The 12,556-nt window shown below is 41.1% G+C and overlaps 1 protein-coding gene across 4 annotated transcripts in view; it reads right to left on the bottom strand.

Moving 5' to 3' along the window:
• Positions 1–3,222: 3,222 nt before the first annotated feature.
• The window catches only part of Npnt (nephronectin), a 61,383-nt gene continuing 52,049 nt past the window's right edge, over positions 3,223–12,556 (bottom strand). For all 4 annotated transcript variants that reach the window (XM_048333788.1, XM_048333787.1, XM_048333790.1 and 1 more), the window contains 2 exons: positions 6,141–6,397; positions 3,223–4,559 (listed from right to left, as the gene is read on the bottom strand). In XM_048333788.1, coding sequence (XP_048189745.1) covers positions 4,464–4,559; positions 6,141–6,397 — 353 coding nt within the window. In that variant the 3' untranslated portion in view covers positions 3,223–4,463. The remainder of the gene's footprint in view (positions 4,560–6,140; positions 6,398–12,556) is intronic.

The following is a 12,556-nucleotide window of genomic DNA, read 5'->3' on the forward strand; positions in this document are numbered from 1 at the left end:
AAGAGGCTCAGGGACAGGGCCCAGGCCCTGAGTTCAAGCCCTACAACCGACAAAAAAAAAATAAGTAAAAATAAAACTATGTAATAATAGATTTGAAAGTTTGCCAAATGCACAAGGAAAACTGAAAGAAAAATCTCTGCTTGGCATCAGTGGCTCTTGCCTGATCAATCATCCACAATGTCTGATGAACTGAAGCATCACGGAACAGTTCACTCTTTTCACTTTCACCTTTAAAAATAGTCTTCCACAGTATTCTGTATTTGTGAAGAGGAGATTGGAACTATTTCAGTGGCAGAACAAGTTAGTGGCCAGTTTTCCAACAACTGGGGTAGAATAATAGTGTTGAAGTCCAGTATTACAGAGACATTGGTGATAATAGGGCCTAGAACTTGCTCTTGTGCAAGCCAATCTCTAAAGAGGTGTTAGAACATAGAAATAACAAGAAAACTTAATCTCACACTGCAGAGTTTGTTATAGCACAGGTTTTCTGACACCCCCCCCTCACCTCAAGTTTCTCGTTTTCTAAGTCAAATATGGAAGCCAAGGATTTGTATTTATTTCCAACATATTCCCAGTATTGATGTTGCTGGTGAGGGAACTATCTGTAATTGTTGGCTTTTCGTTACCCTAAACAAAACCCCTGAGATAAAAAGAGGAAAGCTTTATGTTGGCTCAGGGCTTGCCTTGGGGCCCGTGGTGAAGCAGCAACTTGGCAGATAGCAGAGCTGCTGCCCCCTTCCAGGCAGGACGTGGGGAAAGGGAGCCAGGAAGGACTCCCAGAATCCCCTTCATGTGAAACCTCAAACCAGGCCCCATCTCCGTGTGTTTTCACCACTCCTGGAACTCCAAGCTGGAGATCAAGCCTCATGAGCCTGACTCATGAGCCTGTCTGTGGCAGCCATGCTAGAGAGACCCTGTCACTTTGGAAATCATTGATTTAGATGAGCTTTGCTCCGTCAGTGTTGGTGCTACTGTTGGTCAGAACATTATTATATGGGACTGTCATGTGCTTTGTAGGGCTTTTAAAAAAATAAGACATAGCATTCTACCCAAGTAGATACCAATACTGCCCAAATTGTGATAACCAAAGCTGCTTCTAACTATTGCCAAATGTCCCTCAAGGGCTAAAACTAGCCCAATTGGGAGTCACTTCAGTACCATTCCTTAAAGCAAGAAGATCCAGACAGAGGAAGAACTGACATACAACATGAAGATGAGCACGAAATCACAGAGCCCAGCCCACAGGATGGGGATCTACACTGGCAGCAATTAAATGCTCAAAAATCTTTTTAGAAAAATCAGTGAATGTTACCCTGGAAATCTCAACTGCTTACCATACTCTGAAAAACCTCAACTTTCTCAGATCTCCAAGAGGCGATTAGAAAGAATGAAGATTTCTTTTTAACTTGAATTATGCATTTAGTCGATATTTGAGTCCCTGGGCTGGTCACAGCTCTCAGGTGTGAAGGTGTCGAGTACATTTTGTCTCATTTGGATAAGGACTATTCTTCCATGATTTTTTTTCCATCAAAAAATTACTGGAGGTGTAAATACAATGTTTTAGTTGAATACAATCACTAGTAAAAAGGCTTTTCATCTACAATACATGTTTGTGCAGTTTACTTATGAATTATCCTGTCTTTCCATAAAAGAACTTGAAGCAAATGTTTGTAACAGAATTATACATTGTAAGTCACGTGCTAAAAGATAATGTGGATTGCACCTGTGTGTGATGATGCAAGCACCTCTTTTTGGAACAAAACATCACTCAACGCCCTGGGTCTCGCTTCTTGTTGCATGCACATACACACAATAGACAACTGCTTTATTAACAGCGTTTTTATTTACAAAGAGTTGTTTTTATTTTGGCCATTTGGAAAACCACTAACATTTTTCACTTTAGAAAACATTAAATAACAAGTATGGTGTTATACAGTACTTTGGATAACTTCTTCCATCAGTGTAGTGCAATGTATTATTGGCACCTTACAAGAAAAATGTTCAATTCTTTTCCTCTTCCACCTTCAGCTGTGCAGTTATATAACCCAAAAGGAAATGAGTCATTAAACATGGACCTAAGACCATATTTGCTGGCCTGTATTCAAGGATCAGTGATGTATAGCCCCCTCCAGCTCTGCCTCTACGAAGCACAATAACAAAGCACCTTCTCTGGGCCTTATTTCTTTGTAGCCTTCGGGAGATTCTAGTTAAGAAGGACTGAGGAAGTAAAGGGATGGTCCAAAGCTATTGTGAATGACAGACACTGCAGTAGTGAAAGTAACATGCCATACACAAGGCAGAGAGAACCCACCTAACACATTTTTCTCTCATCTGTGCTCTTTGGCAGGTAGATAGATATCTAAAACATCCTCTCTAGAGTAAGCAAAAGGTTCAAACCTTTACTAAGGGAAAAACAAAAAGGATTTAGTACCCCCTTCACTTAGGCCATTCCTAAGATACTCAAATATCTGTCCATCACAACCTCTGTACAAATAAATAGCTCAGGGGGTCATGCTGGGTTTTAAAAAGTATTTATTTTAACTTTTCATTCTGCCTTTTGTTTTAATACTGCTAGGTTTGCCATCCAGGAAGAGACGTTTTAGTGAGTCAGCATCTTCCCCTTTTGCTGCTTTTCCACTAGGAGGTCAAAGGGGAGATGCCTAATTTAGCGCCTGTCCCAAATTACTTCCTTCTGAAGACTTTGATTACGCCTTCATCACAGGATCAAAACATGGGGGGGGGGGGGGTTGGGGGAGGGGTTCTGCAACCTTTTGCTTTACCTTGAGGTAAGCACATCTTAAATAAGCTTATAGTTAAAGCAGAGGGAAAGATGGATCTTCACTTTTTTTTTCTTGGTATAAGATTTTAATTTAACAACTGTCCATACCAGCAAACGCTTCCTCCCCCTCTAGCCTAGGCCTGTATCCTCTTGTCCTGTTCCCAGTACACATTGAGCACAGAAGATCACTGTCACGGCCCCTGTGCCAACCCTTCATACACTTCAACACCATCAATGCTTTGCCCCTCTGTCTTCTTTGCTCCGGGCTGAATAATCCCAGTTCCTTTAATTTTTCATCATAGATCTTTTTTTCCAACCCTTTAATCAGCTTTGTCATTCCTGGCAAAAACAGCAGAAAATGGTTTGGATTACTTAATCAGAAATAAAGAGAAGGCTAAGGAGTAAGATAACTTTTTTTTAGAAAGCTGTGTCTTTTTTTTTCCAATAGAAAAGTGAAATGTGCAAGAAGAACACAGCTGGAGTGCACAAACAGAAGAAGTCGAGTGTGGGAATCTCACCCCAGCGCATCCAGTGCCTCTGTGCATAGGACCTGTTTCCTCTTTAACTGGACACAGTGTCTAAGTGAGGAGCTTCACTGGCTGAAACTTGTAGCCATTTAAAATTTAGTATGCCAATGGTCCCAGTGGAGCTTAGGCTACAATTCCTCTCCCCTGGCCTTCATAGCTAGGATCGTTCCTCTGAAACAACCACAACAGTTACCAAGCTGCCTAGAGATGACCAGGTAGAGCTGTGTTAGGAGGGCACAAGCTTTTGGTGTGGAAGTCTAATGTGAAACAGTGAAGGGCTCTATAGTAACTGCAGTTCCTTGTCTCCCTAAATAATTTACTTCCCTGGGTAGAGATCACACTCAAGGCCAGTTAACCAAAATCCATCATTCCAAAGCCACAACCTGACATGCCTGCTGGCTCTCTCCAGCTGCCAACATGACGCTGTGGAACTGGAGGAGATTTCACCATATAATTTTAAACTCAAGCAATCACAAGCTGCCTTTGACCTTGCAACTAGAGTCTGTAAATATTAGGAACATGTAAATACTTAATATTATTAGCACACGTACACAAAACACTGTAATACTAACGAGGGGATTGCATGCCCGTTCTACATAATTTGTCTTTGAAAGAAAAATAACAGGTAACAAGAGTAAATGGGTTTTGATATGTTATACACACCCTTCCTTTATGAAGTGAAATGGCAGTAAAAGTCAGAGTTCAGGTCAGGCCAGGCATGAGGAGAATAGATCAATCTCACAAGTGTACTGTACATCCTATCTGAAAGTCAACACTACTCTTGGTACAACACTGAACAGATAACAATGGCTAGTTGCACAGATTCCTTTTGAATGCTTCTCCCATAATTTGCTACAAAGAACAAACCAGGATGAAGGACAATACAGGTCATCATGTACATCAAAGGCCTTCTTAAAGGAAACACAACACGGAAGGCAACACCCCAAATGTCTTGGACATGGTTACAGATGCCCCTGTGTCTGAAGGATGAAGGGGTTATTGTTCATTGGGATTGCACAAAAGCAGGGTAATGCTTCCTCCTGAACCACTGACCCACTCTTCCCCTGGGCCTGATAAAGAGGGAAGAGAGAATAGAACGTGAGCATTGGAAAAAGAAGAGGGAACAACACAGAGTTCATTGCTAGTTCTGGAGTTGTTTAGCGTTCTTCTGAGCAGTGGCCTTTTTTCAAGCTCACATCATCCAATCCAATCTCCCCAGTGTGACCACGCCTCTTTTCACCTTTGAAGATGACCTAGGGAGAGAACGCACATACCAGTCAAGCTTCCTCTACCCCTTTCCAATGCCTGCTCATTTACAAGGGAAAAGGCAGCCCTTCCCCAAAGTTCAACGTTAAACTTATGGACAAGATCATAGTACAGTTGACAGTGTCACCAGTGGCTTGTCAAATTGTTCATCAACCACAATACTCATAATGAGCTACTCTTTCAAAAGCCATTTTCCACCTTATACATAAACTGCTTTGGTACATTGAAAAAAATTAATACATCACCTAAAATGAAGACAAATAAAGGAAAGAAGGTATATTGGGAGGAGAGGGTGAGAATATTGAAACGGGGTGATATTGATCAAGATGTACTATATTCATAAACTGCTTTGGCAAATGGCAACTTTTTTGTGCAACTACTTAAAGATAGTAAGACTATTCAAAAATAAAAATAAGACACTAAATGGGAAGCCATTCTAAACTATGGACAGATTCATTTTGGAAGTAGCCACGAAGTAGACACTTTTGCCAAAGATTACCAAAGAGAAGGAAGAAGTCTGTGAGAGAATATAAGAGTGCAGAAATTGAGAGCCAAAGATGAGGGTGATCATAGTCATGCAGCCATGGTAGAGATTTCTTAATTCCTCTTTGGATGACTATAGATTTATTCATTGCCACAAATGAAACCCACTGGAACACCCACACTGTTATTTAACCTACATGGAAACCAAATGTTTCCATTAGTCTTGTATTGTATCTTCTTTAGACCATCCCTGGGCCATTTTAGTACAAGACGAACCTTTCAGTATTATGGTCTGAAACGATTTCTTCTCCTTTTTTTTATTTCCCCACATAATATAAATAGTAAGAAAAATGACTGTGTTTTGTTAGATCAAAGGATAAAACAAAACCCAGGTGCCCTATTAAAAGCTGTACTACCCTCTCTCAAATAGTTTCCAGAAACTACATCAATCCACACAGATGCTTTCTTATAGGAAAAGTTTTAGAATCATCGACATAAAGATGACCTGTTTCCAAATGCATTCATTGTTTGCAACCATATCCTAGATCCTTTTCTTGCTACCAATCATTTCTTTATTGTTGAAAATAAAATGTGGATATTCAATCAAAGCCCCTAGTCCCATATTGGTCCCCACCAGAGGCTGTTTAGCTATATCCTCTGAGGAAGGTAGGAAAATAGAAACATTTATAGAAACATTTAAAATCAGAAAAAAATTAGCCATCTCCACAATAATTTCTGAGAGTAGAAGTTGGAAGGTGAAGGAAGTAAAGGAAAAAGAAACGCAGGTACAAGGAAGCATACCACCCAACCCCCTTTGAAGTTCCTGTCAATTTCTAAAAATCTTCTATTCCTAAATTTTATTTCTATTCCAAGGGGCCTTCAAATAGAGAGAGAAGAGAGAGTGGGAGGGAGGGGGGAAGTCAAAGGTTGCAATGGAGGCAGATGAGACAGCAGAAAGAGGCACAGCGCATGAAGTCACCATGGCCAGAAACCCCAGGAACCTCTGGTCTGTGCCTGAATTCCCACACGCCAGGGGCTCCTCTGAAAGGACAACCTCCCAGCTGCCTCCTCGGTAGACTACTTACGCTCTTGATGTCAGCCCCTCGCAAGGTGAGGTGTGTCTGCCTCCAGCCATGGCCTCCGTTTCTTCCCCACAGGGCTGCCCCATGGGCACCGTGCTTCCTCACAAACACCTGCAGTGTGCCGGAATGCAGCCCCGTCACCTTGTGCCTGAACGACAGGCACAGGTCCCCTGATTGCATGAGGTGGCCCAGAGGTAGCACCAAGCGAGCGGCTTTTCCCCCTGGGGCCTTGGCTGCCGACACAGTCAGATACTGTCCACCTGCAATGGGAAAAGCAGGGTGTGTGTGTGCGCATGCGCAGGCGCCAAGCTCCTTTTCTAGGGCAAACCACAAGGGCAGGACTTTTTCTTTTCTCATGATCTTCAGACTGTGACAATCATCAGTAAAGAACTCTACAGGGCTTGTAAGGCAACGCACATGACTGTGTGTAGGCCCATCTCTAATTCTATGGTGCTCACAGGAAACATGTTGCTCACAGAGAGTGGATGTTATGCCAAAGGCACGCAATAATGAAGACTCTAAACTTTCCTAAGAGTGTTGCAATAAACTACAATTGAGCATACTCAGCACATCCTGATACTTAGCCGAATTAGGACTATGCTGTTCAACACCCCCTGACAGGTTGCCCGGGGAATCTGGTAGCTATCATCTTCAATTTCTGGGGAGACTTTTCTCTGTGTGGGTAACTAACCTCTGGGGCACTAAAACATATTGTCAACTAAAGAGCATTATTTCTGTTTCTTCTCTCTCTCGAATTAAAGAACAAACAAATAAAAACCAACTCTAGAGCGAGATACTTTTCTCACAAAGGTTCACTGAATGCCACTCAGATGACAGGAGCCCTGAGAACCCCGCATCCTCCACGGCATCTGGGTTATTTAGAGGTTAGTGATTAGATTAAAACAAATCTACAAGTCTGTTTTACTCACAGATCCCACTATACAAAAATCTTAATAAATCTTTCACTTTATAGAGAACACTCTGATGATATGTCCTTCCCTCTGCTATTAGGGAACTGCAATTCAAAGAAGAGGGTGCGGGCTAGGAATATGGCCTAGTGGCAAGAATGTTTGCCTCGTATACATGAAGCCCTGGGTTCGATTCCTCAGCACCACATATATAGAAAAAGCCAGAAGTGATGCTGTGGCTCAAGTGGTAGAATGCTAGCCTTGAGCAAAAAGAAGCCAGGGACAGTGCTCAGGCCCTGAGTTCAAGCCCCAGAACTGGCAAAAAAAGAAGAGGGTGCTGGTGGCTCACACCTGTAATCCTAGCTACTCAAGAAGCTGTGGTTCAAAGCCAGCCTGAGAAGGAAAACCTGTGAGAGTCTTATCTCCAATTAATTACCAAAAATGCCAAAGTGGAGGGAGCTGTGGCTCAAGTGGTAGCGTGCCAGCCTTGAGCAAAATAGCTCAAGGACAATGCCTAGGCCCTGAGTTCAAGCCCTAGGACCATCACACACACAGACATGCGCGTGCGCGCGCGCATACACACACACACACACACACACAAGTTTAAGGTGCTTCTGAAGGGAAAGTTAGCAAGCTAGCAGAAGTATTTTGAAATGTAATCTAAGTACAAATGGCAGTCCCTCTAGGAAGTTGTGGGTTTTGTTGTGGTTGTTTTTTAAATCTCAGCCAATTAAAAAACACAATATGTTTCAACATGAATCTATCCACAGGAAAAACGTGTCAGAATTCTGAATGTATCTATCTGCTTTTGTAGAAATCCCATTTACTTCTCAGTTAAAACATAGATCATCTCCTTTTTTTTTGTTTTTTGGATTTTTGTGTTCTTTGCTTGTGTGTGTGTGTGTGTGTGTGTGTGTGTGTGTGTGTGTACTAGGACTTGAACACAGGGCCTTACAGCTATCCCTGAGCTTTTTTGTTCAAGACTGGCTCTCTACCACTTGAGCCACACCTTCATTTCTGGCTTTTTGCTGGTCAATTGAAGATAAGAATGTCACAGACTTTTCTATGCAGGCTGGTTTTGAACCAGATCTCAACCTTCTGAGTATCTGGGATTACAGGTGTGAACCACCAGCAGCCAAGCCCCTGTCCCTCATTTATTTATTTATTTATTTATTTAGGCTGATCCTGGGGCTTGAACCCAGGGCCCGGTCCCTGTCCCTGATCCTCTTTGCTTTCAAGGCTAGCATTCTACCACTTGAGCCACAGGGCCACTTCCAGCTTTTTATAAGTAGTTTATTGGAGATTAGAGTCTCATGGACTTTCCTTCCGGTCTGACTTTTAACTGTGACTGTCACATTTCAGCCTCCTGCGTAGCTGGGATTACAGGCGTGCACCTCCAATGTTTGGCTTTCATCTCCTTTGTGAATGCTTAATTTGAAGAAGACCTGATAAGATTTGGGATGTCTTGTTTTTTTGTTTGGTTTTGTTTTTGTTGCCAGTCCTGGGGCTTGAACTCAGGGCCTCAGCACTGTCCCTGGCTCCTTTTTGCTCAAGGCTGGCACTCTGCCACTTGAGCCACAGCGCCACTTCTGGCTTTTTCTATATATGTGGTGCTGAGGAATCGAACCCAGGGCTTCCTGTATATGAGGCGAGCACTTTACCACTTGGCTATATTCCCAGCCTGTTGGGATGTCTTCTTAGTTATATGTATTTGAGAGAACACCGAGTACCCTTTAGATAATTACCACATGCCCCTGTGGAGAACAACCTTCTAGAACCAACCTGACGTAGCACATAGTAGGGATTCAAGGTCATTGTTTCGACAATGCTATTTCTAGAATATGGTCCCAAACCAGGAAAGATGCCCTTGACTCCTGCACTTGAACTACTAAAATCACTTTTGTTTCCTTTTATCTTCCCTCCTCCCCCAACTCCTTTCTTCCACACATGAATCCAAAACTACTTTAGGCCAAAATATTTAAATGAACTTTAAATGGCTACCTATAACTCAGCTTTTGACTCATCACAAGGACTCGGATTAAGACAAGGATATTAGATTAGCAGTGAACCTGCACGTTTTAAGAAAACAAGGATTATCTTAAGTCTTTGTGGAATGTATACTAATATCATTTTGCGAGACAATGCATGCAAACAAAACCACCTAACAAACCATGGTATCCTAGGAAAGATTTGAATAATCCTTTAGTAGATGTAAAAAACTCTGAAAGTTAGATAGCCATGACTAGGACTATAAATGTTCCACAGCTCTGTACCAGGGACTTCTCTATGTTATCTAAGGAAGTGTTACCCACTTGCAATAGTAGCTAAGAGGAGAGCATCTCAACCTGTTAAATTAAAATTTCACTCCTGATTCCAAAATACTGGCTTAAATGTACAATTTCATTCAATATTTTTTAAACAGTTAAGAGAATCACAACATCTAAAGAATTAGGTGAGCTGGTAAAAGTACCAGGAGGTGGGAGACAAGGACCACAGTCCAACATGAATTCTTATCTGAAAAATAAAAGTAAAAAGGGCTAGGGGTGTAGCTCAAGTGGTAAAGGTCTAGGGTTGAAACCCTAGTCTTATAAAAAAAATGGGGGGTGGGGGGTTGAAGTAATGTATAGCTGCTTAACCAAAAAGTTTATGTATTAAAATTTCACTTTACCTTTAATTCTATACTGGTTATTATCTCCACAGGTTTTCTTTTTTTTTTTTTTAATTTTGTTTTGTTTTGAAACCTGTCCTGGGGCTTGCACTCAAAGACTGGGAGCTGTCCCTGAGCTCTTTTGCTCAAGGCTAGTGCTCTACCACTTGAGCCATAACTCCACTTCTGGCTTTTTGTGATGCTTAACTTGAGATGAGAGTCTCAGACTTTCCTGTCCAGGCTGGCTCTGAAGTGTGATCTTCAGATCTCAGCTTCCTGATAGCAAGGATTTCCAGCATGGACCACAGGGGCCCAGCTTACAGTTAAAATTTACAAAGAAAACCTACAATCCATTACTTTAGTGTGTGATTTCTGTGGCTAATGAAAGATATAGGAAGTTACGGTACATTTTTGCTTATATTTTATAGTCTGGATAAGAAATTGCTCAAATAAAATGAATCCTAAATGCTGAACCCAAAGATAATTTCCCTATATAAACACATGCATGTAAACATGCATTTCTGAGGATACTGTAGTCCTGGAGATTATACTTAGGCCTTTTGTTTGCTAGGGTCTTGGGTTTTGCCCATGGTTGGACATTTCCTACCAATCACTTCTTGCATTGTTACCCTTTTTGGCTTATTTCTGGCTGAGATCTTGCTAACTTTTTGCCCAGAGTTGCCTTGAACCTCAGTATTTCCAAATTCTGCTGCCTGTATAGCTGGGGTTACAAACTTGTGCCATCTTGCCTAGCTGAATATGAGTTTTTTAAAAAAAGAAATACTACATTTGCAACTCTATAGCTTGCTTTTTTCATTAAAATATCACAAGTATTTCTTTATGTCAGGAAATAATGATATTTTGTATAGTTCTAAGAATGCCATTAATCATTTAGCCAATTTTTTATTGGAGAACATTTAAGTATCCAAATTTTCACTTTTTTTTTTTTTTTTTTGCCAGTCCTGGGGCTTGGACTCAGGGCCTGAGCACTGTCCCTGGCTTCTTCTTGCTCAAGGCTAGCACTCTGCCACTTGAGCCACAGCGCCACTTCTGGCCATTTTCTGTATATGTGGTGCTGGGGAATTGAACCCAGGGCCTCATGTATGCGAGGCAAGCACTCTTGCCACTAGGCCACATCCCCAGCCCCAAATTTTCACTTTTTAAGAATGAAAAACACTATCAAGGAGACAAGCAAAAAAGTTATATCAAAGTTGAATGTTTTTACATAAAGGACTTTTATAAAAATCAATACTAAAAACAAGAGAAAACGAATTTCAAAAGCAATGGTTTTTAAATATATGAAACTATGCCCATTGAACAAAAGGCATACAAATTAAAATTCATACTAGATGTCTTTTACCTCTTAGTTTTGTATTTATCTATATGTTTATATTTGTGGACAGTTCTGAAATTTGATTGATGGGAGTATAAGCTGCTAAAACCCTATCAAAATTCAAAGCAAAAATTCCTTTGGTGTCAGCAATTCTACATCCAGGAATCTATTCTACAGATACTCAGCAACCATATTGTCACAAGGGGTACTCACTGTAGCATTCTCTGTGCCTCAGTGGATGGCTGGATAAATCCCTCACTGGATGAGTAGGAAGTAAGAGCCAGCCATGGCTAGAATGAGGGCAACTCTGTATGCACTGATCAGAACTGCTTCAATGGCTGACAGCAAGGGACAGGAAACTCTTCGAAATACATAAGTTTAACAAGTATCCTTGATTATTCCAATTCAAGTCACTTGCTTAAACTCAACACTAATACATCGTGGTTCTGTTTCAGCCCAGGCATTCTGGTTTCAAAGTATATTTCTTCTTGTTAACTCTTAGGATCATATTGTTTAGTCAAACAAGGGGGGAAATACTACTTAAGGATAATTTTAAAAAAAAGTTTAAGTAACTTTTCTGGTCAACTACCCCTCATCTAATGTTGAAAACCCTTCACCAACATCTTGCCATAAGCCCCCCAGACAAATGCTTCCACCAACAGAGCGCTCATGCCTACCACATCAGCCTGTTCTATTTTGAATCAATAACCATCACTCCAGTTTCACCTACTGACTCTAATTCTCATCCCCCTGTGGTCACAGTAAACAGCTCTAACCATGGGTCAATTATTTGCAAAGCAGCTTAACTCTGTTATTTCTTCTGTAGGCTAAACATTCAGATTGTTTGACTTGCTTCTCACTCTGAGATATCTCTCTATCCAGATCATTCTCTTCTGAGTGATATACAATGAATTCTATTTTTTTTTTAATTCAGGTCAGAAAGAATTGCCAAAAGTGAATTAAGCATTTTTCCATTCTGGAAAAGCACTGTGTTTCACACTTAGTGCTGTCAGTTCTCCCTCCAACAGCTGTATGGCTGGTTTCTAGACTATGAATTATCACTCATTAGATTTTATTCTTTGTTGTGCCCTATTAATCTCATCTTTCGGATTATGGTTATGTTGGCACACACAATCCTTTCTTTCTAGCGGCGAGTGGGCCCCAGTGAGGTCAGTTTATTTTCATTACTTAAGTTCAGTAACCAGTTTACCCAGTAAGAACTTGGACTAACCCTAGAAAAGCAAAAGCAAAAGCAACTTCTGAGGGCCAGAACTCAGCATGAGGTGTCATTGCATCACTCAAGCACCTGCTACTTCCTTTCAATTGGTGCTCTACTAACGCAATGCCATGGTTCTTTCACAGGAATTTTTTGGTCAACTCTTCCCATCTCCAAATCAATTCTTGTTTTTCTACCAGAGGGCAAGGGAAATTTGGTTCCCAAATTAAACATTTACAAACAGTAAAGGAGACTGAAAGTACTAACTTCATTCTAAAATGCAGTGTTTGTATTCTTTTAAAAAATCTATGGGGG

Source organism: Perognathus longimembris, chromosome 24 (genome assembly GCF_023159225.1).
Source record: "Perognathus longimembris pacificus isolate PPM17 chromosome 24, ASM2315922v1, whole genome shotgun sequence".
Taxonomy (NCBI): Eukaryota; Metazoa; Chordata; class Mammalia; order Rodentia; family Heteromyidae; genus Perognathus; species Perognathus longimembris.